Below are 25937 nucleotides of genomic sequence, written 5' to 3'. Positions count from 1 at the left end.
GGTTTAATTTCATTACTTGAGTCAGTTGGTTTCCTCCAGCAGATAAACCAACCAACTCATAGCTTCAACCACACCTTAGATCCAGTTCTGACTTATGGTGTTGACGTAGAACATGTGTCAGTGTTCCCTCAGAACCCACTCCTGTCAGATCATTCTTTGATCACTTTTACATTTATGATTAAGGATTCTTATATCCTCAGAGCACAGTCTTACTATAGCAGATGTCTATAATGCTGTAGCTAGGTTTAAGGAAGCAATCCCTGCGTTGATCCCAGGACCACTGTGTGTTTCCCCAGGGATCAATCATTATAATCTTAGACCTGCTGAGGTTGACTCTATTGCTGAAGGTGCAGCAACCTCACTGAGAATCACGCTTGATTCGCTTCAGAAATCCAAGACCACCACGTGTCTTGTCCATGTATCCCTTCTTCCCTCAGTGGTGAAGACTTCATGAGCTTCTTCACTGATAAAGTTCTAGCTATCAGAGAAAAAGCTAACCAGGCCATCCCAACAACTGGACCATCACCAGATGTGCTGACTGTGGGAACATACAGGTTCTCCAACAAGCCCTTAAACTCCTTCAGCCCTATATATTTTTCTGAGGCGTCATCGCTAATTCAGAAATCCAAGACCACCACGTGTCTTTTAGATCCCATCCCAACACACCTGTTGAAGGATGTTTTACCACCGATAGGCAGCTCTATCCTGGACCAGATCAATTGTTCTTTAGTGACAGGTTATGTACCCCGGTCCTAGAAGGTGGCAGTGATTAAGCCGTTGCTTAAAAAACCATCACTGGATCTTGATGTCTTAGCAAATTACAGGCCAATATCCAACCTTCCTTTTATCTCTAAAATTCTTGAGAAGGTGGTGGTGACTCAGTTACTGAGCACCTGCAGAGAAACAGCCTGTTTGAGATGTTTCAGTCAGGCTTTAGAGCTCATCACAGTACAGAAACAGCACTTCTTAAAGTTACTAATGATCTTCTTATAGCTTCAGATAGATCATAGATCATATTTATCTGATAGATACCAGTTTGCTCATGTCCATGGCGTTCCCTCCTCATACAGTAGGGTTAGCCATGGAGTTCCACAAGGTTCTGTACTTGGACCAATCCTTTTCACCTTGTACATGCTTCCCATAGGGAACATTATTCGGCAGCATGGGATAAATTTTCATTGTTATGCTGATGACACTAAGCTTTATTTATCCATGAAACCAGAGGAGACAGAGAAGTTAGTGAAGCTTCAGACCTGTCTTTAAGACATAAAGTCCTGGATGTCTTCAAATTTCCTCCTTCTTAAGGAAAAACTGAGGTCATGGTGTTTGGTCCTGAACCTCTCAGGGATATATTAGATCACATGATCACTCTAGATGGTATCTCATTAGCATCTAGTCTCTCTGTGAGGAATCTTGGAGTAACTTTTGATCAAAATCTCTCCTTCAACTCACACATTAAATTAGTCTCTAGAAGTGCCTTTTTTCACCTGAGAAACATCGCAAAGATCATGAAACTACTGACGCGGCATGATGCTGAAAGGTTAGTCCATGCATTTGTTACTTCCAGGCTGGACTATTGTAATTCTTTATTATCAGGGTGTCCAAACAACTCTTTAAGAAGCCTCCAGCTGATCCAAAATGCTGCAGCCAGAGTTCTGACAGGTATTGGCGAAAGAGATCATATAACTCCTGTACTAGCGTCTCTTCATTGGCTGCCCATTAAATTTAGAATAATTTTTAAAACCCTTCTTTTGACCTACAAGGTCCTCAGAGGCCTAGCTCCATCCTACCTGGAGGAGCTAGTGACACCTTACCAGCCCAATAGACCGCTCCACTCTCAGAATGCTGGTCTACTTGTGGTTCCCAGAGTCTCTAGGAGTAGAATGGGGGGCCGAGCATTTAGCTACCAGGTCCCCCTGCTATGGAACCAGCTCCCTGTCCAGGTACGGGAGGCTGACTCCATCGCTACTTTTAAGATCAGACTTAAAACCTACCTCTTTGAAAAAGCTTATTGTTACTAATTCTGTAGTTCCAGTTACTATTATAAATAGACAAATTATCATACTTAGGGGGTCGTCTAATCATTAGGTCACATCTTAGCTATGCTGTTATAGGCCAAGGCTGCCGGGCTCTTCTCCTCTCTTCCTCCTCCTCCTCCTCCTCCTCCTCCTCCTCATCATCATCATCAAGTAGACTAGTTATGCTGATTCTTGTGTAGTTTTTCTGCCCCCCCCCTTCTGTATTCATTTACAGGTATCGCTGCCTTCTGAGCTGTGTGATGACCTCCGGCCCCGCTGACCCACTTGGCCGGCGGCTTGCATAAATAGTGTATTTTTGTATGTGTTTCTGTGCTCTGTGCCCATCCTCTCCTCTCCTCCTCTCCTCTCCTCTCCTCTCCTCTCCTCTCCTCTGCTCTCCTCTCCTCTCCTCTCCTCTCCCTCCACTCCCCTCCCTCCCCTCTCCTCTCCTCTCCTCTCCTCTCCTCTCCTCTCCTCTCCTCTCCTCTCCCCTCCATTCTATCCTCTACCTTTCCTCCCCCCTCTCCTCTCTCTCTACCCAGCCAGCCATCAGCAGGAGGGTCCCCCTACATGAGCCTGGTCCTGCTCAAGGTTTCTTCCTGTTAAAGGGGAGTTTTTCCTTACCACTGTTGCTTGTTGGGGGTTAGGCCCTGGGATTCTGGAAAGCGCCTTGAAACTATTTTGATTGTATAAGAAGCTATATAAATAAAGATTGATTTGATTTGAATGTAGATTTTTGTTCCAGGTAAGTTGCATTCGTGTGTGTGAGATGGCACAAATACTTCTCATCTCAGTCTCTGTAAGATGAGCATAAAGTTGATCTTCAGCTGTCTGTGAGCCTTATCTCAACTTGTGTTAATGACGGCAGCCTGACGGTCTGATTTCATTAGCGAACTGCTACATTGGGTAGTGGTGGGGTCATCAGCGAGACACGCGGGTCATAATATCGGCTGTCACATGTCGCTGTTCACCTCTGCTCTGTGCCGTATTTCTCTACCTCCTCAGTCCATCTCTACCTCTGCCACAGATCTACCTGCGTTTCCTGGACTACGAGATGGCTAATTCCAACGAATGCAAGCGCAACTTTGTGGCGGTGTACGACGGTGGCAGGTGGGGCTCTGGCAATTTTACAGGGGGGACTGCTATCATTTGTTCATATTTTATCTTGCAGATATGAGAGCGGGCATTGGCTGAGGACGGCTGATGGCTGATCACTACAATAGCATGTAGTGTAGAAACTACAGGATTAACAGCCCTGTGATGTCTGACAAACTATAACACATTATAAGTTGAAAAAGAATGTTGAAAAAAGTAGTGACATCCTAGAAAAAACTGTGTATTGGTGTATTTTTTCTGCAGGATTTGCAGCAGTGTCACTCTTTCATGCATGTAAAACTGTCACTCTGCCTCCGCTGTTGATGCTCAGATAAAGTTTCTTTCACTTTACAAAAACTGATATGAGAAAACAGTTAATCCAGGAAAAGTGTTCTTATCTCTGTATTGCAAAACAATATTTGATATTGTTTAAAATAAGCCTGATAAAATCACTTACTAAGTGAGGCTTTGGGAGGAACACAAGCTCCTGGGCGGCCTAATTGATTACATCCTTATATCCAGAGAATAACAATGTGATAAATAATAATAACCGCACAGCTTCATACCTGGCCATTTTATGTTTTAAATCTCGTCTTTTTGCAGCTCCGTGGAGGACTTAAAGAGCAAGTTTTGCTCCACGGTGGCCAACGACATCATGCTGGTCTCCACGTTGGGCGTCATCCGCATGTGGGCAGACGAGGCCAGCCGGAGGAGCCGCTTCCGCATCCTTTTCACCACCTACCAAGAGCGTAAGAGTCGATGTCCACACCCAGACACCCAGAGAGGTGCTGTATGGGGGAGTGACGGCTCCCACGTGCTGAGATGAACCGATCGGCTTTAGTAATCACAACAGTAGGGAGATAGGAGTGCTCTTTAGCTGCTGCTGTTAAAGGAAGATGGAAGCACGTGACTGCGTTTATGACTGGGCCCTATTTGGTTTAACGACCATTTAAGCAGCAGGAAGCATGAGATGACAATGACTTCCATTACAGGTGATATTGCCTGTGGCTGAACGTGCATGAAGCCATTTTGGTGGATATTGGCTCATCGCGCTCTGCTGATGGTGTCCTTCTTTCTAATAGATACTATAGGCGGACGGAGGAGTGAGGGCGAGCTGTGGTACAAGTACTGACATCCTGCCCTCCCTTTTCTCACTCCCCAGTGTCTCACTGATTGTATTATTTGTGCTTTATTGTTATGACAAAAATCTTCTGCAGAAGATTCTAATAATCCCACAGGGCCATGGTTCGAAACAAGATCTTCTGAGGTAAAGTGGTGTCAAATAAAACCGAGCTGCATGTCTGATTGACCTGCAATGCTCCTGTGAGGGGTCCTCAAACCCTGGGGGACGATCAGTTCTCCCCTCTCACAGAGCGGTTCTGTATTCTGAAATCGGTGCCCCTTTTGTGACCCATTTTCACCACCAGAGCCGAGACCGGCTGTTGCCGGGGCAACGCCTCTGCCTATAAGTCACAGTGGCGATCCCAGAGCCAGACCTCATCCTTTGGAGTTCAGCAGCATTGTGAAGGGAAATAGAGTCAGCAGCTGTGTATGGTTTCATGGTCATATGGTAGATATTTTTCATTTAAATAGAAGAACAGCAGCAATACCAAGAGTAGTGATGATGTGATTATTTTAAAAATGATTGTTCTAAATAAATAAAAGCTTTACAAGCACTTGACTCAATTCTGAGCCCAGATCAGCCTCAAGACGTCAATAGTCAGTCTGAGTAAAGTTAATATTACCTGAGTGCAAGTCCGTGTCATAAATCAATGAAAGCTGAGTCCGAGTTGTCTTGAACTTCATGTTTCTGCACTTTCAGTCCCAAATCCAACATTCTGCTGCTCCTTGTGGATTTTAGGTCAAATCTGTCATTTAAACTGCACAATGTGGCGACATCCAGGCAGTACCTGCTTATTAGAATCATTGTGGCCATGACTTGCACACGACTCCCCATCAGTAAAAATAGAAAGCATCTCTGCTGCGACAGAACAACGGTCGCTGAGTCCTGAGATTCTGAACAGCAATTAAGACCAAAAGAAATGAGGTAATTAACACAGATCTGATTTTGTTGACTGAGATTGACATCAAATGTCCGCTCGGATGTACTGGCCGGCAGCTGAGCAAACAGGTTATATTTGAATATTAGCCTGTGTGTTAACCCAACGGCGTAAACACAGACAGACATTTAAGAAATTTGTTGAGTATTGGGCGAAGGGTCTAATGTGATAAATTTGCTTGTGTAGTGTCTCAGCTGTCATCAGTGTTACGCATCATCAACATATCCTCCTCTCTGGGGTTGCAGATGGAAATCTGCACACCACGCAAACACATACAGCCAAACACGCACATTTCTTCCTGTTTCTTCACTATATGCACAAAGACATCTGACAACAACACTGCACGCTAACGTGTGCAAGCCTATAGATAACTGCTGCATCTAAGATCAGATTAAAGTATTTACTAAGACTTTACAAGCATTTGTATAAAGAGTTTCTACTGTTGATGTGAGAAGAAACAGAAAAACTCTGGATACATTGCCATATTCCAGTTACGAAACTACTCCTTTGAAAGTTTAGACATGATCGTTATAACCTACAATGTTCGTAGCCCAAAAACACAGCAGAAGCATAAAACATACGCTTCCAAAATGAGCATTTGATTTGAGAATTTCAATTCCAGCCATGTTTCCAAGTCTTGCACATCACTGCAGAGGCCTCGGCCCTTCGCAGAGACTGTTTTCATCAGCCACTCATTTAGGACTTAATTTATGCTTCCAGCGGTGTGTCTGTGTGGGTAAAAGGGCACTTTCATTACGGAAAGTCAAGGAAATTAATTTCAGCAGGGATTAGCGTGCATCTCACCCGTCATAACGTCTAGTTTGGCCCTGTGGCAATAAGAGGTTAGGAGGAGAACTGAAGGGGAATAGAGAGGAGTGAGTACCCTCTGCTGGCGTTCATAGAAGAGTGGTGACAGAATGTAGTCAATTTACTTAAATATCACCTTGGGTATCACAGCTTTCTCAATCATTATTCAAAATAAGATACTTAATGTCCAACAGAATAACCTAAGAGTTCACGAGTGTGGAAAATTGTTTATAATTCAGGTTGCCCTTGTCTCAGTCTTTTTCTGTCCATTATAATTTTGCTCCTCTCCATTCCAAAAGTACTTTTTATGGGTGTCCTTAATTGCATGTGTGAATGGAAACCAGAGCCAAAGGAAATTCAAGTCTCCACAACTCTGCATGTGTTTGAAGTTGAGGATGAAAATTCATGTAGAGCAGATGGTTTTGGGAGCATCAGGTCTGACTGGAGTCCAAAATGTGTTTCCTCACAGTCTGTCACGTTCTTGTGACATTTTAAATCATTATTATTTTATCAATGTGATAGTCATGGAAAGCATTGAAGAAATTTTAATTTGCTGTGTGCATTCCCAGCTCCGTGTGACGCAGACGCGTTCTTCTGTCACAGCAACATGTGCATCAACAACACTCTGGTGTGTAACGGTGTGCAGAACTGTGTATACCCCTGGGACGAGAACCAATGCAAAGGTGAGATGTCCTGCAGCCAAATAACTGATTTGAATGCATAGTTGTGGTTGTATTATAGTTATCTCCTCTCCGTGAGGCATATGTGATGAGAAAAGAATGTTTCCCTCTGTGTACACTGGCCAAAATCAGGTTATTGGCATGGTGACAGGCCTCTCGAAGGGGCTGTCTGAAACTCTCCACTGGGGGGGGCTACAATAGAGACTTTTTTTCTATATTACTACATAACTGTGCGCAGGTCTGGATTATTCAGATTTGTGTGCACAAGGGTTTTTAAAAATGTATAATCTAAAGAAAATCTGATTTTTGTTCCATACGCACCTGGTCCCAATGCCCGTCTGTCTCAGAGCTAAAGGCCAACTGGATTAGCATCATTAACTTCTGTAGCACGCTTCCAAGGAATCACAATTTTAGAGACAGAAAAAACTAGCAATCTCAATCAGGTATGTCCACCCTCTGCAGGTATTCTGAACAATAGTGGCTGTGAAGCTTTGGTCCATGCCAGTGACAAATTGAATCAATTAAGTCAAATCAAATCAAATCAATCTTTATTTATATAGTGTCTTTTACAATCAAAATTGTTTCAAGGCGCTTTCCAGAATCCCAGGGCCGAACCCCCAACAAGCAACAGTGGCAAGGAAAAACTCCCCTTTAACAGGAAGAAACCTTGAGCAGGACCAGGCTCATGTAGGGGGATCCTCCTGCTGATGGCCGGCTGGGTAGAGAGAGAGGAGAGGGGGGAGGACAGGTAGATGACAGAATGGAGAGGAGAGGCACAGAGCACAGAAACACAGACAAAAATACACTATTTATGCAAGCCGCCGGCCGAGTGGGTCAACGGGGCCGGAGGTCATCACGCAACTCCGAAGGCGGCGATACCTGTAAATGAATACAGAAGGAAGGGGGGGAGAAGCAGAAAAACTACACAAGAATCAGCATAACTAGTCTACTTGATGCGGAGGAGGAGACGAGAGGAGAGGAAACCATGACCCAGTGGGGTGACAGGCCTGTCAGGTGATCGTGTTTCTGGACCCCGGCAGCCTTGGCCTATAACAGCATAGCTAAGATGTTAACCTAATGATTAGACGACCCCCTAAGTATGATAGTTTGTCTGTCTATGATAGTAACTGGAAGCTTTTTCAAAGAGGTAGGTTTTAAGTCTGATCTTAAAAGTAGAGATGGAGTCAGCCTCCCGTACCTGGACAGGGAGCTGGTTCCATAGCAGGGGGACCTGGTAGCTAAATGCTCGGCCCCCCATTCTACTCCTAGAGACTCTGGGAACCACAAGTAGACCAGCATTCTGAGAGCGGAGCGGTCTACTGGGCTGGTAAGGTGTCACTAGCTCCTCCAGGTAGGATGGAGCTAGGCCTCTGAGGACCTTGTAGGTCAAAAGAAGGGTTTTAAAAATTATTCTAAATTTAACCAATGAAGAGACGCCAGTACAGGAGTTATGTGATCTCTTTTGTCAATACCTGTCAGAACTCCGGCTGCAGCATTTTGGATCAGCTAGAGGCTTCTTAAAGAGTTGTTTGGACACCCTGAAAATAAAGAATTACAATAGTCCAGCCTGGAAGTAACAAATGCATGGACTAACTTTTCAGCATCATGCTGCGTCAGTAGTTTCATGATCTTTGTGATGTTCCTCAAATGAAAAAAGGCACTTCTAGAGACTGTTTTAATGTGTGAGTTGAAGGAGAGAATTTGGTCAAAGGTTACTCCTAGATTCCTCACAGAGAGACTAGATGTTAATGAGATACCATCTAGAGTGTTCATGTGATCTAATCTGTCACTAAGAGGTTCAGGACCAAACACCATGACCTCAGTTTTTCCTGAGTTAAGGAGGAGGAAATGTGAAGACATCCAGGACTTTATGTCTTTAGAACAGGTCTGAAGCTTCACTAACTTCTCTGTCTCCTCTGGTTTCATGGATAAATAAAGCTTAGTGTTATCAGCATAACAATGAAAATTTATCCTATGCTGCCGAATAATGTTCCCTATGGGAAGCATGTACAAGGTGAAAAGGATTGGTCCAAGTACAGAACCTTGTGGAACTCCATGGCTAACCCTACTGTATGAGGAGGGAACGCCATGGACATGAGCAAACTGGTATCTATCAGATAAATATGATCTAAACCAGTCTAGTGCTGTCCCATTAATCCCAATCACATGTTCCAGTCTCTGTAACAGGATGCTGTGATCAACTGTATAAAAAGCTGCACTTTGTCCAGCAAAACCAGCATAGAAACCAGTCCATGATCTGAAGCTATGAGAAGATCATTAGTAACTTTAAGAAGTGCTGTTTCTGTGCTGTGGTGAGCTCTAAAGCCTGACTGACACATCTCAAACAGGCTGTTTCTCTGCAGGTGCTCCAGTAACTGAGTCACCACCACCTTCTCAAGAATTTTAGAGATAAAAGGAAGGTTGGATATCGGCCTGTAATTTGCTAAGACATCAAGATCCAGTGATGGTTTTTTAAGCAACGGCTTAATCACTGCCACCTTCTAGGACCGGGGTACATAACCTGTCACTAAAGAACAATTGATCTGGTCCAGGATAGAGCTGCCTATCGGTGGTAAAACATCCTTCAACAGGTGTGTTGGATGGGATCTAAAAGACACGTGGTGGTCTTGGATTTCTGAATTAGCGATGACGCCTCAGAAAAATATATAGGGCTGAAGGAGTTTAAGGGCTCGTTGGAGAACCTGTATGTTCCCACAGTCAGCACATCTGGTGATGGTCCAGTTGTTGGGATGGCCTGGTTAGCTTTTTCTTTGATAGCTAGAACTTTATCAGTGAAGAAGCTCATGAAGTCTTCACCACTAAGGGAAGAAGGGATACGTCGATCTAAAACACTGTGACTCTTGGTTAATTTGGCCACAGTGCTGAAAAGAAACCTGGGGTTGTTCTTATTTTCCTCAATTAAAGAAGAAAACTACGGAGGGCCTTTTTGTAAACTAATAGACAGTCTTTCCAGGCTACATGATAGCTGTCTATTTTAGAAGAATGCCACTTCCTTTCTAGTTCCTTTCTAGTCTGCGCGCTTTCTGCTTGAGGGTCCTAATATGTGAATTATACCAGGGCGCACACCTCCTCTGATTTACTATTTTCTTTTTCAGGGGGGCAACAGAATCAAGCGTGATTCTCAGTGAGGTTGCTGCACCTTCAGCAATAGAGTCAACTTCAGCAGGGCTAAGATTATAATGATTGATCCCTGGGGAAACACACGGTGGTCCTGGGATTAGCACAGGGATTGCTTCCTTAAACTTAGCTAGAGCATTATCTGAAAGACATCTGCTATAGTAAGACTGTGTTCTGAGGATAGATGAATCCTTAATCATAAATGTAAAAGTGATCAATGAATGATCTGACAGGAGTGGGTTCTAAGGGAACACTGACACATGTTCTACCTCAACACCATAAGTCAGAACTAGATCTAAGGTGTGGTTGAAGCTATGAGTTGGTTGGTTTATCTGCTGGAGGACACCAACTGACTCAAGTAATGAAATGAAGCCATTTCTAAAGCTGTCATTTACAACGTCTACCTCGATATTAAAGTCTCCAATGATAATGACTTTGTCCGTTCTAAGGACCAAGTCAGATAAGAAATCAGAGAACTCAGAAAGGAACTCTGAATGTGGCCCAGCAGGGGGGCAATATACAACTACAAACAAAAGTGGCTTTTCTGTCTTCCAGCTCAGATGGGTGATGCCAAGAACTGGAGCCATGTTTTGGTCTAGGATTAATTAATAACTTGGAGTGATAGATTGCTACCACTCCCCCTCCTCGACCAGTAACACGAGGAATGTGATAATTAAGATGGGTAGGAGGAGTAGATTCGTTTAAGATAACATAGGTACTCCTCCTGAAGCCAGGTCTCAGTAAGACAAAATAAATCAATGTGATGATCCGCTATCAGGTCGTGCACTAACAGGGATTTACACAAAAGAGATCTAATATTTAAAAGTCCACACTTAATTGTGATATTAGTTTCTCCAACTTGTGCTTTGGTATTAATTTTAATAAGATTATGGTGATTGACCGCTCCCCTGCTCTGTCCTTGGTGAACTTTTAACCGTGGAACAGAGACTTCCTCTATAGTGTTAAATATGTTATTGTTGGTGGATGAGGGTTCTATGGAAGCAGCAGAGAGGTGTGTAAGACTAAAACTCTGCATCCTGGTCTGGACCCTGGATTGTCAGGTCACTTTGGGCGTAATAAAATTAGCCAAGTTACTAGAAATGAGAGAGGCACCATCCCGTGTGGGATGGACACCGTCTCTCCTTATCAGACCAGGTTTTCCCCAAAAAGTGCTCCAATTGTCTACAAAGGCCACCTGGTTTTCGGGCACCACCGTGACAACCAGCGACGAAGCAATGACATACGACTAAACATTAAACTAAACACAAACTAAACAACATTGCTGGCCAGATTGGGGAGGGGACCAGAGAATGCTACGGAGTCCGACATCGTTTTTGCGTAGTTGCACACCAACTGTATGTTAGTAAACTCTACAATGTAGAGTCTACATTATCTATGGCTCACCCGGACTCAGACACTCCTCCATCATGCAGCCTGAGCACCACAAAGCGTTAATCATCCCTTAACTCTGTCTTCTTCTCCTTGCACTCTGCTTAGGGTCACCTCGGTTGCTCACATTTGTCCTCGTTAGTTCCGAAGTGCATTTTTTATTCCTTTAGCCTCTCCAATCTGATTGTAGCTGTCATGGATGCTAACCCCCACTTCTCTTTGTGGGCTTTCTGTGATGTCATAATAACCCCTAATTTTAGCTTCTGGGAGACAAATCTGGCCAGATTTTTTTCTACAGCAAGAGTTTATAAAAACTGCCACATTTTAATTGTCTGGAGGGTTTCTGACTGAAGAGTCCAATTCTGGGCTGGACTGGGAGCATAAAACGCACACACTCCCTTGCACTCCTACCTTTGTGAGGGCTTAATGTATTCCCCAGTTCCTTATCCGAGCCTCGACCATCCCAACTAACCTCCTGACCCCAACACCAAACCCAATTCTAACCTCAACCTTAAATGTCCGCACATCCAAAAATTGCTAATAGAGTCCCCTTCCCATCACGTAGTGTCTGCAAGTCTTCAGATTACAGTGACTCCAGGCTTTTTCCTTCTATAAAGAGACAGGGCGAGAGCGACTATGGTGCATCCAAACGCATTGTTCCTGATGTGGTAGAGGGAAAACAGCAACTGTAAATTATTTACGGGTCTGGAGGGTTTCTGACTGAAGAGTCCAATTCTGGGCTGGACTGGGAGCATAAAACGCACACACTCCCTTGCACTCCTACCTTTGTGAGGGCTTAATGCATTCCCCAGTTCCTTATCCGACCTCGACCATCCCAACTAACCTCCTGACCCCAACACCAAACCCAGTTCTAACCTCAACCTTAAATGTCCGCACATCCAAAAATTGCTAATAGAGTCCCCTTCCCATCACGTAGTGTCTGCAAGTCTTCAGATTACAGTGACTGCAGGCTTTTTCCTTCTATAAAGAGACAGGGCGAGAGCGACTATGGTGCATCCAAACTCATTTTTCCTGATGTGGTAGAGGGAAAACAGCAACTATTTACGGGTGTTGTCAGGGCTTAGCAGAGAGCATCTCTCTTTCTCTGTAGAGGCCTGGAATGTCATCTTCTCTGTTTGTTTCCCCTTCTTCCACTGTGCATTTACTCCTGAACAGAGAACAGGAAAGCCAGCATCCTGGACAACCTGAACAACACCAACGGGACCATCATTGGTGTCACCTGCTGCATCGTCCTCATCCTCCTCATCGTCTCCATCATCGTCCAAATCAAGCAGCCACGTAAAAAGTACATCCTGCGGCATGAGGATTTTGACTCCACCATGTTCCAGGAGGTCTTTGAGCCGCCTCACTATGAGCTCTGCACCTTACGGAGCGCCAGTGCCGCTGCCACGACTTCAGCAGACTTGGTCGACCTGGCGGAAGACTTCGAAAATTACCACGCCCTCCGCCGTGCCTCCTCACGCTGCATTCATGACCACCACTGTGGCTCCTCTCCCAACCCCGGCTCCACTCACTTGTCCCAGCTATCACTGAGTGGGCGAGGTAGCCGCGGCAATTTGAGCTCTCGGGACTCCGGGGCCGCAACTTTACTCACGGACGTCCCGCAGCCGCCAATGGCAGTGCGACCTCTGCTGCCCACTAGTGGAAACCGCCGGAGTATCATGGTGATGAAGCACAGCTACTCACAGGAGGCGGCAGACAACGGGGGCTGTGACCTGGATGATGACCTGGAAGAAGTTCCCACCACCAGCCATCGCCTTTCACGCCATGAAAAGGCAGTACAGCGGTCAGTATCTATTGATTTCTGATGAGGAAAGAACAATTTTTCAGTTATGGTGTTGCATGAAATGTCTGTACTTTTATTTTTCTTTTCTTTAGGATATTTCTTTCTCTTAGTATTATTTTAAACCTTAATACGCTTCTTTCTGCATTGATTTTTGTTCTTTCTTCCCCTTTTCACCATTAAATCCTCATTCATAATGTCCAAAAATGGCTAAATTAAGGTTTCAACCTGCATGCTCATCTTTAAAAAGTTCCCAAACTGATGATTTATACCATACATCTGTAAACTCTGATGAATCTCAGGCTCTTAAAGCAAACACAGATCTCATTTTAGAAGGTGACCATTCTTTAATCCCCAGAATTATTGCTGTTAACGCAAGGGCTCGCATTTGAGCCAGAGAGTTGATTAACTTCATGGGCGTGAATGCTAAATATGAAATATTGCATTTGGAGTAAAACACAATCAGCTCCACTGAGAGGAAAAAGCTCTATCACCTGTTCCTGCATGTACTTTCTGCCAATGTTCATGTTTATTTATGTAATTTGATTTTTATGTTTGCATGTGAGGTTCCTGGAGAAAAGGGAAGCACTAATGACGTTTGTTGCTGTGCAGTTGCTCTCATTTTTGCATATTCTAAATTTTTTATGCAAAAAGAGTGTGATTATTAAACAAAAGAGCCGTGACCTTTCAGGTTCTGCCTCATTGGCTCTTTGAGCAAACATGAATCAGAGTACAACACAACTAGGGTCTAAGAGACAATCTCAAGGTAAGCACCTTTATCCAACATTCAAAATCTTTCTGTGTCATGCAGTCAGCCTTCGCCCCAGTCAGTATGGAAGCATTTTTGTCTTTTTTTAAATTCCATTTTCTTCTGTTTGATTTGCCTGGTTTCTTTTCCATATTTTGAATTGTTGCTCGCAGTCATCTTGCTTTCCTGGTGAGTTTATTTGAAGTAGTTGCGAATCGGTCGGTTGCTCACCATTAGCATGTTTGTTTTTCCCAGTCATCTTTCAGTTTAACGTGTTGTTAAAGATGTCCTGAGGCTGGACTTACGCCAGATGAGTTTAGGCTTCATTTGTCCAGTCAACTCACCTGAACAAGCCTCAAATGTCAGGATCATTATTTTGTTGTCCCAGTTAAGTCACACCATCAACATAGATGTCAGTCGGAATAGTGTGTAGATGCAGATTGGCAGTACCGTCACCGCGACTCCAACATGAGTAAAGCCTCATCCAACCTTTGTATATACCCCCATTTGGTTAAAAAGAAGTGAGTTAGACTTTTGTTCTAGATGAAAACTCAAACGTGCAGCCGAGGAATTTTACTAACCTGATTTTAAGACACTCTTCATGATTCCCAAAAGATCGACTGCGCTGACCCAACAAGACCTCAGTTGTTTTGCATGTTCGTTGTGACTTGTAGCCCTTAAATGTTTCTGTTTGAGTGACTGTGAAACACTTAGGCTCCATGACTTAACATATATGAACGGGTAATGTGCAGATGATCTGTCTTTTTTGGGGGTTTGGTTTGGTTTGGTTTTAAATCAATCTTTAGGTGTCACATGATGTGTGTGAACTGTGCCGACATGTGTTTGTATCTGCTCATGCTCTGTGTTGTGTTGTATTGTCTCCATCACGTAGACTTCTTGAGAATAGTGCGATCCTGGATCTGTACAAACGGGCGTTGCTGAAATATGACAAAGGGGAGCGAAGATTTACAACAGCATGATGCTGCTGCTGCTGCTGCTGCTGCTGCTGCTGCTGCTGCTGCTGCTGCTGCTGCTGCTGCTGCTGATGATGATGATGATGATGATGATGATGATGATGATGATGATGATGATGATGATGATGATGATGATGATGATGATGATGATGGACACCAGGCTGTTGTTTGGTGTGCTGCATTTGCACACTCTGAAACACACGGGGGACAACAGTCGAGAATACCTGTGCTGCGATGCCTGGAAAGTTTTGAAAACCGGCTTATGCATCAGTCCAGTTCTTTTAATGTGTCTCGCTGAAATGAAATGAATGAACATACTGCTAATTATTCAAATTATTATTATGGCTTTAAATTTGAGATATCAGCTATTGTCATGGTATTCATTGGTAAAATAATGTATCTTCAGTTCCAAGCATGCATTACTTTAACACATACATGATTTTGGAAAACCTGGTCAGTGCTTGCAAGTTCTTTTTCAGTGAAAATTGGAAATAATTATGAATAAAAATTAATCTTGGAATCTCCAGGGACAGTTTGATTTGGAACAGGATTTATTGCTCAATTGTACCATTTTTTGCATGTGTTTAACAACCATTTAAAACTGTTGCAAACTAACATTAAATTTAAAAGGCTCCATTTACTAAGAGGCCGTACCGAGTCGTTAACCTGAAGTAGTTCAAATTAACTGCAATGCATGTTGTTACTTAGCTAAATCAGTTCAATCACGGGGGTAGGAACTCTGCAGATACGTTTCAACTCTTTGAGGAATATTCGAAAGGCAGTTTTTTGTTTCCTTCTGACTTTGACACAAGATTACTGGCAGGCCTTGGCTGAATCTGTTTGTCTTTTGTCTTCTAGGAGCTGAATCCCTTTGTATTAAAAGGAACTTTTTTAATATAGGGCATAATGAAACTGATTTTTTAGAGTTATTCTGATTATCAGGGCTGATTTTACTAATGCTTTGTGAAAAGAAAAGGTTATATCTTTTCTTTTATTGCCTTTCCTGGTTCCCTTTAAAGTGTTTCATCCAACTGTCCGTGTCTCAGCGTTCAGATGTTCTCTGTGGAGGAATGACAGAAGTGAGCCCAAAAACTCCACACAGTGGGAAGTGAGTTGCATAACCAGGTGTCTAATTGAGGTATTTAGGTGTGTCCAGATAAGTTAGCGTGTTGCTCTCTGAAGGGGCATATCCGATGGTGAGCACAATGAAACACTTCACACATGGTTTGTATGAGGCCTCTTAATTGTCTGTGTACATATTTTCTTTAATGGTGCAAGTATTTGATACGTACCATCTGTATTTATTGTCATGTACTGTATGTATCATCTGCATCCATGTCTGTCTCATTTTTCTCCATACATACATGATTGAATATTCTGGCCAGTATTTCTGCAGACGGCAAATAAAATGTCTGTTTTCTATTGAGCTGATGTCTGTCTGCTATCTTCAAACATCTCTGTGATGTGTAAAAATGTTCTCCAAACATCTTTGTGTCCTCTTCACCTCCTCTGGTTTGAAGAGACAAACTCTCCTCACCTCACATGGGTCTTTGTGGCAAACTCGGTGTGAACCAGGACGGCAGCCAAGGAGAAGGTGGGGACGGATGTAAAGTAATGGTGTGCTCATGTCTCTGCAGATACATCAAACAGATGCAATATTCTTCTGACAGCATTTGGCACTAAAGCTTCTCTACTTTCATCTTGAATGAACTGTCCCTTGACTCACTGTAGAGAAAAGTAGAGAATAGTATATTAGAAAAGGGGGGTTGTGATGTATGCATCAAAGTGGTTGTCTTTGCTGAGGACCACAGGTGCATTTTCTCTATCTGAGCTCCATAGCTGGCTAGGATTCACGAGTCATGGACTACTGGGAACTTTTGTTTTCCCCCCTCTATGTTGTTTTTTTTAGAGGACCTTTAATGGAAAGTCCTTCATGAAGAAATTAGGACAGGATTCAGGTTACATTTAATCTTTTTCATGTAACAAACATTGTCAGAATTAAATATGTTTTTGGTCTATAGACTATCACATGAGGTTAAAATGTTGCAAACATTTTAATATAATGTGCTGTTGAACACATACCTGGTTTTGTCAACTTACCTTTAATTCTACACCCACTAATGTCCGAAAATGATTATCTTTTTAAGTCATACTCTAAGTCATACTTTTAAATTATCATCTTATTCATTGAACTTGCATAATTAATAAACACTAAGAAGATCCTGGACAGCTGTTTTCAATAAACTACGGACAGCATTGTTGACTGACAGCATTGTATTGTCTTCGTTTTTATTTTTTTACTTTTTATAAAGTTAATTTCTTGTTTTATTTTAACCTACAGTATGTGTGTCTTCAGATGGAAATTAATGATTTCAGCACAAATAAAATATTACTCCTGGGATCAATTTTGTAGTACATTCTGTATTCACACCACAAACAAACTAATCCAACAGCCAAGCATCTACATACTATACAGTATTCCATTTTCGTATTTCAATGAAAACCTTAAAACTATAACCATAAAATTATACTTTTAAACATTTATTGTTCGAAATATTTATTTAAAAATGTTATTTTAAACACTTAGTAACCCGAAAAGTGTAAAACCTCCTAAACTTCAAGTGAAGACATGAAAAGCACAGGTGGGTAGCTTAGCTTCTGTAACAGAGCTCAATAAAAACTCAATCTCCCATGATCCCTATGGGTAGTGTGTGACGTCAGACTTGCGCGTCTGAACCATGGTCATAACCTCTCTGACGTTTAGAAAGACAAAGACATGTTTTTACTACGCATTATGGTCTCGTTGATAATTTAGGTGCGGGCTGTTCTATTTAGCTTGTGTGATAAATCACACAGAAATTTGCAGAAGGCAATTCGAGAGAGGTTTAGTTAGCTAATGCTAGCAGGGGGTCGTGTTAAAGATAGCATTTTAGAGTTTTGGGCAACGGACAGATATTATAAACATGGCTTACACGCAACTGATAAAAACCCTGCAGAGGAATCTACAGCAGCTCTACGGACAGTACTCCAGGCAGAAATGTTTCTATCTACACAAGAGGAACGTGTCCACAGTGTCAAAGTTTACCTTCTGCAGATACATGGATGTTGTTTCCCCTTGTAGTCCTGTGTCCAGTCCCCCTGTAAAAAGGCCTGCTTGTCACAGTTTTTCTCTCTACTTAACTGCCAGAAACAAAAGCAGCCCTGAAGACAAAGATAAGTCAGTTTCAAGGTATCAAAGTGGGACTCTAAAGACTTCAACTGCACAGAAAGGTAAGACGCAGAGCCCAGTGAGTCACAATAAAATCAAATAATTAGTGAGAACCCAGTTTGCATTATAGACTCGCCTTATTAGATTTTAACGAAGTCTACGCTTGTCTTTCAGTTAAAGATGCTGGCAGAGACTTCACCTACTTGATTGTAGTTCTCATTGGGCTTGGAGTGACAGGTGAGGACAAGTAGTGTGCTCAATCACTAAAGTCCAAACTAAAATAAATGCTCTTTGTTAACAGGCTGTTTGTGTTTTAGGAGGTTTGCTCTATGTCGTGTTTCAGGAGTTGTTTTCTTACTCAAGTCCGAATAAAATTTATGGCAAGGCCTTTAAAAAAGTCCAGTTAGACCCAGAGGTGAGGTCACATCTCCCTAACAGTAAGAAATAGAGGCAATTACTGCATGTTAATTGTGATGATAGTTATTTTGAGCAGTTTCTGTCAAAAGTAAAATAAGATTCATTTGATTGAAAATCCAGGTGATTGGTGCATTTGGGGAGCCAATCAAGTGTTACGGGACGACCACCCGTAGAGGAAGAAGGCAGCATGTGAGGTGGGAATTTTAACTTCTCTTCGTCTCCCAGTTCAGAGTCGGGTTATTATTGTTTTTGATAAAGCACTTTAATGGTTGGTGTATGTGTTGTGTGTATATTTTAACTTTAGGCATATGGAGTACATGAAGCATGGACTGAAGCATATGCAGCTGGAGTTTTATATTGAAGGCTCTGAGCCAGGCCTCAAAGGAACCGTGCATGTGGATTCAAAGGAGGTTGTGTTCTTCATATTCTTGAAGCAATATTTGAATGTTTTACACACATTGTTGAGCCACAAGGCCAAATCTCTACACACACTAAATTCTTATGGCATACAGCTTTAACTTCACTTTGGTTCTTTTTAGAATCCTGAAACGGGACAGTATGAATTTAATTTTATCATTGTGGACATCGACACCTACCCAAGGCGGACCATCATTGTGGAAGACAATCGACATGAGAGATAATTGGGGCCCCGTGTGTTATTTTTGTAGAACAAATGCCTGTCATTAAATCCAAAGCTTCAATGATAATATCCTGACATGTTTTGCCAACCAGATTCTTGTTGAAAATATAGATTCAGCTTCAGGAATGTTTGAAATGATCTTTGAAAACTCTTCAGCATGAATAGAATTTCTTTTTTTGTGTGCATATCAGTGTAACAAAAAATATTCATTTTCACTTTCAATTTTTCTGAAATTTGGGTTTAAACCATAAATTAAACTATCAAAGTTTGTAGTCAGTGTAATTTACTTTTACCAAACATAAATGTTCTGATCCTTAAAGTGAATGTGTGGAGTTTAAATGAAAAAATTTAGTAGATATAGATGGATAAACTATGTGTATTTTTCCTTGTTTATGCTTTAAAATTGAACAAATACATCTGGTTCAACATTTCGTTGCAATAAAAATATTGACCACGAGATGACAGCAGAGAATTACCGTAAAACGACCTAACATACGTTTTAGTTATTTTATATCCACACACAAATAGTGTCGGTGAATTTAACCTCAGTATTTGACCTAACCTTTATACAGACCAGTAGTGAACAGAGAATCCGGGATCCGTGGGCAGCTTTGCACTTTGCAATGCATTTTTCTGCGCCCAGGGAGCAATGGAGATTTTGGTCAGTGACATTCCACGGTCAATATTTATCTGTCTGTAACGAGGTTTCCATTGATTCCATTCCATCAAAAATTAAATCAATTTCATGTAAGGGAATTTTTAAAGATCCTATTTTTCCCCCCTGAAATTTGTCCTAATATACTAAAAACCTATTTAATTCACTATATGCTATCATCACTGACAATCGGAATTAAGTTTTTTAGTGGCCGATAATTATCAATCATAAAGAAAATGAACTAAAAACGGACTCAAGTGGGTCTCGCTTTTTTAATCAAAGCAGCAAAAATTTTATCTTCGCGGTTGATGGTCTCTTTTGGACCTAATACCGGTGTTCGATCCACAAACCTCGGGATCCACTGAGTTTAATCAGAATTTGGGAGTTCTCGGAAAACATGTAAACGCAACTCTCCGTGGAACCCCGCCCACTGGCAAAGCAGAGGCAAGTCCGCGAGCTTAGCGAGGAAGTCAACCTAGCTAGTTCTACCGATGTTGACACAACCAGCACATCGCCTTTATTTGCTACATTAATCTTTAGATAGTCTCGTAGACAGGTTGAATCTAGTCTAAAACTCCCAATACGACCTATTTCCCTGGCTCTTTGGTGAGCGCTGAGGTTAAATAGTGTAAGTTCTCGTTTTGGCCCGTCTAACACCTAGCTAGTTTAGCATTAGCCTCAGCTGGTTCCTGGAACTCAAATCGTATCAGACCCTTGCAGGAAACGAGATATGGCTAATCTGTCCAGCTAAATCAAAAGGCCGAGCCGTCGCGAAAACGTAAGTTCTCTTAATTGTGGTTAAATATGTAATGAGTACTGTTGCACAGCCTTCAGCGAACAGCAGCGTTTTTGCTCAAACCAACATCTGTTTTAAGTTATTCCTTTACCACCTAACTTAAGGAAATTGTTCGCTTCTCTGAACCTTCAGGAACGTAAGTCACTGATGGTGTGGAAGTTGATTTAATTCAGCGGTGTGGCCTTAAGGTGCTTCTTTGGAGGAGCAATTATTCTTATCCGATTTCAGGGCAAAGTTGTGACATTTGCCAGAGACCAATATTTTGTGCCTCAACTATGAGAACATCCAGTCAGTGATCTGACAATAATGGAGCTGTACTGGTACATGTGAGTAGATCTTCTGCCCTTATACACTCACACTCATGCAGTGGTGTTTTAACCATCATGTCAGACTGATCTCCCCCTCTTGTTTCTCCCTTTCAGAGTGGTTATAATATTTATCATCATCAAGATCTTCTTCTACGTGTGCTGGTACCGGTCCCGACAGAGGCAGCTGGCGGCATACCTGAGCAATCCACGCAATGCTCAAATAGTGATTGTTGGTGGGAGGGCCTACCTTCATCAGATGTGTGAGAGACAGAGCGTAAGTCTGCTGCTGGGAGCCTGCGTGAGATCCCACTCACTCTCTGTTTTTGGTTCTGGGTGCTTTGAGAAGAGAACCAGCGGCACTGATCACCAGAAAGAGCATCTTTTGTGCTCTTCAGTTGATTTTCAGCCACTAAAGTGTCTGTTTTGCGCCTTAAAGCCAGCCGGCTAGTGTACTGCCTTCAGAGGATGAACGGTGTGTAACAGCGCAGTCATCCCATCTCCTGTCCTTAATATGAAGACTAATTCCCCTAGTAATGATGATTAGTTCTCATTCATAACTGCAGATTTCTTAACTCCCTTTCTTTGGCCTTTCTTGCTGTTTCATTTAACATTTCTCCTGGATCAGAAGTGTTATTAAACTGATTTTGAACCACTAAAACCTTTTTAAGAACTCAGACTTTCTTGCCAGAAAGAGTTGCTCAACTTTCTAAATTCTCTATCCGACAACCAGTTTTCACTGTTTAAAAGGAAGTTGTGATTTCTCTTTGTCTTAAACGTCTTTGATATGTTTGCCTGACCAGAGTCGTCCTGTGATAGATTCAGGTGATTTGGACTGACCCTTGTCTATCGGAGGTCCCACAGCAGATATATGAGAGTTAAAACCAAAGAGCTACTCATAAACAGGATCCTGTGGAGCCATCGACCACAGTGGTCTCCATCAATCTGAAATAGAAGAACTTTGGAACCACCTGGACACTTCGGGGCTGATGAAACTGAGTAGTGGTTTCAGTTCTTCTTCGTCAGTGCATTCCAGCAGCTCTATGTGCATAAAAATAGATGTGACACAGAAGTGGCAGATGTTTTGAGACCTGGCAGTCATGGCAGGCTGTAGGAGGGCTCACGTGGGGTGGCGTGGCGGGTCATACGGGGTCACCGGGGGGGTTAAACCTTGTGCTTAAACACTTGTGCTTTCCAGACCGTCAAGGTTTTGCTATTGTAAAATTTCCAGAACCAGAGATTTTCTGTGAAAATCAAACAAACCTCTTGCTTTCTGCTGAGGTGCACGGCTGGTTAGTCCTGGTTTTCTCTCTGTTTGTCCTAATTTTAGATCTTTTTTACATGCGAATCACCATTTATACCCCTCTAAATTAGCCTTTGTCTCTGGAAAAGTGCCAACTCTTCTCATATCAAGCTCCTATCTCACCTTCTTTTCTTAAATGCTGAACTAGTCTCGATGTTTATGCTGCCATCGGAGCTGCAGATATTTTAGCATCACCAAATGGGAAGTAGATGCACTCTGACATTGGGCTTTTTTCCCCCTAGCTGTCCATGTCATCTATCCCGCTTGCTTGGTTGTTTTTATTCCCTCCTGCCGTCGCTGCTGTATAATGTTTAGATTTTAATGGAATGTGTGGTAGCAGTGTGGTCCCTGTTAAACCACTGGAGCCACTGCTGATGTCCTGAGTGGACTTAAGAGAAAAGCAGCCTAGACAGACTGGTGCTGTCTCACTCCAGCAAATATGCACCAGTCTAAGAAGCAACTCCCAAACATCCCATCACCAGCAGCAACATTTGTGATTGTGAAAGAAGTAAAATGCACTCAGTATGCTAATGCTAATAAGCTATGGCAGAGGACATTATGGTCATGCTAGTTTCGCTAACATAGCTGTGTGTTCAGCGAATAAAATATATGATCCAGTGCATAATGTAATTATTTAGTTGATTTAGGAAGCTAAAGGAACTGGTTATAGTGGGACAGAAGGTTAACGGACTGGTTTTAGTGGGACAGAAGGTTGCGTGTGCGATTGTGTTAAATGATTTGTTTCTCTACCCTCTGAAGCAAACGTCAGTCTGGCCTAACTGGTACGGCGTCCAGGATGACCTGTCTGTAGAAGAGCCTGCCCCCACCCTGCCACCAGCGTCATCTTTCTCCCACCTGGACATGCCACCGCCGCCGTATGAGGCCGTCTCAGGAGGTAACCATTTGAACTGACCATGTTCATTTTACAGAAGGTGAAACCAGTTGTGCTGCTGTCATCACAGCCAATGTGACTTCACCTTCACATAACTGCAGCTTTCTGCCTGTCTGAGAGGTGAAGCGGCCAGCTGCTGCCACCACAGCGAGCTGCAGCCCTGTCATTTAGTCTGAAACAGATGTGGTAAGTGGGTGGAGCTGGGAACATTCCAGGACTTGTTCACCCCCACACCTGCTTTCCGCTGTTGTAACAGACAAGTCTGCTTTTGTCTGTTGAGGAAATGCGTTTTTGACCGTTCGTTGTTTTAAACGATCATTTTAAGACCTCGGTAGGACAGAGTGACGTCTTTGCCCTTGATTCTGTCTTCCAGAGGAGGATCTGAAGCCTCCTCCCTACAGCGAGTGTGCTCGGGGACAGGAGGCTGCCGCTCCGCGTCCTGCCCCGCACGCTCCTCTCATCTTTCAGGAGGGAGACTCGGTCGGTGCTGTGGAAGCCCCTCCTCCTTACACGCCCGCTGCCCCCTGCGACGAGTCCCGACCGACCTAAGCTGCCCTGACACCTGTTTGCCTTTTCCCCATGCACTGCCTTCTGACATTCGACCTCAAGAGATTCTCGCCAGCCTGACTCTCATCACCTGAGAGGATGTCTTTGTGTGTGTGTGTGTGTGTGTGTGTGTGTGTGCGTGCGTGCGTGCGTGCGCGTGTGTGTGTGTGCGTGCTTGTTAATGTTTAGTCTTTTTTTACTCCACGTTTCTTTGTTTAAGCTCGCCAGACGACTTGGGCGAGACTGCGTGCCTCAGTTGGGACCACAGAAGCCGCCTCTCAGCAGGGGGCAGGGTCAAAGATTAGCCCTTCTGGAAACCATCCTTCCCAGCATCCCTCCTTTCCCTGCAATCCTTTTAGCCTCAAAGCATTATGGTATGGAGTTTGACAGTGAATTGTAAACTGGCACCAGTGATCCAGTAACTCATTGGTGTGAGCAGGAAGTTGTAGAAACCACATGACATTTCAGCTTTCCTCATGTTATCGCTCATTCATGCCTTTCTGGGTGGTCTGTTAAGGATGGTTTCATAATAAATGCTTTCATTTGGAAGTTCTGGTGTTATTGCCATGCCTACAGATTTTCTGATTTTATGCGCCACATTAATTTGAAGCCCATTAGGTCTGCTGAAAAAAGCAGGAGGTGATAAAATGAGCCAGTATTGTTAATTATCAGCTCTCCTATTGGGAATTGTCTCTGCTTCGTGGGAGCTTCCTAAGATGAGACACAAAAGGTTCCAGCAGATGGAGACCAAGAAAAGTCCCTTTGACGACTGAAGATGGCGCATTCTTGGGCGCTGTGTTCAGCCTCAGTAACTTTCAGCTGTCACAAACGTCGTCACAGCTTTCTGCTCCTGTCGTGTCTGACAGTTCGCTGTCACTTCCATTTTAGCAGCAGTGTCGTGAACTCGGAGGCGTTCTTGACACTGCAGCGAAGTTATAAATGGCCGACTAATGTATGAAACGGCGACGGTTTGGTTTGACGCCCCCTGAAGGCATCACCGCAGTCTGGCAGCCGTGACGTCACTGCTGTCAGATCTGCACCAGTTCGTGAGCTGAGGAGTGAAAACAAATGGATTCAACTTTATAACCATCTTGGCAAAAAAAAATAAATGTCTACATGCACCTGATTTGCAGCAGCTTCTGTATTAGGGTTTCATAGCGAGATATCCTGCTCAAGCGCACAATACACTAACAGACTCAGTTGCTTTAAGTAAATCGTCATGTGTTTCTAAAGTAATATTGGAGTGAAACGTAAAAAAAAAAAAAAGATAGATTGATTGTGCGGGAAAAAGTTGCAATGTACGCATCAGAGCGTGCTAACAAAAATGGCAACAACGCCTGAAAGCGAATATTACTCTTGCTCAGCTGGTACTGTAATAATGTATCTTAGTGTGGAGTTAAGAAGACGGTTTGTGTTAGACTTGAGATCTAGTGACCAAAAATGATTACAATCAACGTAGAATTCTACTATGAGCGATGTAACGACATGTCGCCACCAGAGGGCAGCATTGTAGCGATAATGAGCTGCCTCCGCATGTTGAACCTCGGCATTGAGAGCCTCCGCTCTGTCATTACTTAAATGCTTATTACATAGATCGTCGACAGACAATGAGATTTGTCCTGATGTAAATAAAGTGAAATCAATATACAAATAATCTCGGTGGTACAGACGAGCAGCCCTCTAGAGGCACTAATAGCAGAGAGCAGACACTCAAGGACAATCATTTTTCATAGCCAGGCCTGTGAAATGTAGCATCAGTAAGATGCATACAAATAAGCTGAGCTCTAACAATTCACATCGTGGCATAATTATAGGCTGGTCTTTTTTTGCAGATGCAAGCCAAAAAAAAAAACCCCGAACCATGGGATTGCTGTACTCTCATGCATATGCACATAATTTATCTTTTAGGACTGTAAATGTTTTTTGCATTTTAAACACATTCTCCCCAACAAACACTTAATCTAAATAGTTAAATCCATAATAATACTATTGTACACACCTTTAAAATCCTGAGTTAGGCTACTAGTTCCTGAGTAATTGATGCTTTTGAGGGGAAGACTCACACTCAGGAAAGAGGCTAGATCCTGAATAATTATAAGAGACAGTGTTAGTAACTGGTCCAAGACTCTCCTCAAGAAGGAAGAACTCCCTGCTGTCCCCTTCACCTTTGGGCCCTTCCACACATGTCTCCCACCATTTTACAGGCTATGAGGGTGGTCTCAAGCTCAGGCTCATTCTAGACAATGACACTCATGGCTGACTTGACTTTATTTTCCACTGTTACAATCTTTATCCTGTTATAAAGGATGGTAAAAGGTGCCACCCGTGCTGGTGCGTTTGTGACTTATATCCACCGTCTGCGTGATGGAAATGAGAAACGCTCCTGGTCTGTGATGCAACATGCACGTACAGTATATCTCAGCTCTGTCAAAAGCCGGCGTGTGCATAAACTGGGAAAGAGC

At 43.0% G+C, this 25937-nt stretch overlaps 2 protein-coding genes across 18 annotated transcripts in view; both read left to right on the top strand.

Annotated features, from left to right (window-relative positions):
- neto1l (neuropilin (NRP) and tolloid (TLL)-like 1, like) overlaps nt 1-17118 on the top strand; it is a 50505-nt gene extending 33387 nt beyond the window's left edge. Inside the window, exons 7-12 of one of the 4 annotated variants that reach the window (XM_057013806.1) lie at nt 3046-3128; nt 3717-3862; nt 6550-6663; nt 12364-12994; nt 13683-13757; nt 16351-17118. In XM_057013806.1, the coding sequence (XP_056869786.1) occupies nt 3046-3128; nt 3717-3862; nt 6550-6663; nt 12364-12994; nt 13683-13743 (1035 nt within the window). In that variant the 3' untranslated portion in view covers nt 13744-13757; nt 16351-17118. Of the gene's footprint in view, nt 1-3045; nt 3129-3716; nt 3863-6549; nt 6664-12363; nt 12995-13682; nt 16140-16350 lie in introns of those variants that run through there. The other 3 variants (XM_057013805.1, XM_057013803.1, XM_057013804.1) reach the window with 3 other exon arrangements.
- A 306-nt stretch (nt 17119-17424) lies between these two features.
- Nucleotides 17425-24024, top strand: timm21 (translocase of inner mitochondrial membrane 21). Of its 14 annotated transcripts, none has more exons than XM_057013823.1 (11): nt 17425-17983; nt 18096-18158; nt 18239-18336; nt 18459-18532; nt 18643-18748; nt 18878-20411; nt 20534-20565; nt 20665-20755; nt 20852-21011; nt 22797-22932; nt 23303-24024. In XM_057013823.1, the coding sequence occupies exons 1-6, from the start codon at nt 17677-17679 to the stop codon at nt 18977-18979; spliced, it is 750 nt and encodes a 249-aa protein (XP_056869803.1). In that variant the 5' UTR covers nt 17425-17676; the 3' UTR covers nt 18980-20411; nt 20534-20565; nt 20665-20755; nt 20852-21011; nt 22797-22932; nt 23303-24024. The 14 variants fall into 14 exon arrangements, with proteins under 14 accessions (XP_056869803.1, XP_056869795.1, XP_056869804.1 ...); XM_057013815.1 differs by having other exon boundaries at nt 20658-20755; XM_057013824.1 differs by having other exon boundaries at nt 20509-20565.
- Nucleotides 24025-25937: the final 1913 nt, after the last annotated feature.

Source organism: Takifugu flavidus, chromosome 17 (genome assembly GCF_003711565.1).
Source record: "Takifugu flavidus isolate HTHZ2018 chromosome 17, ASM371156v2, whole genome shotgun sequence".
Taxonomy (NCBI): Eukaryota; Metazoa; Chordata; class Actinopteri; order Tetraodontiformes; family Tetraodontidae; genus Takifugu; species Takifugu flavidus.
This window is presented reverse-complemented; position numbering and strand designations above follow the sequence as displayed.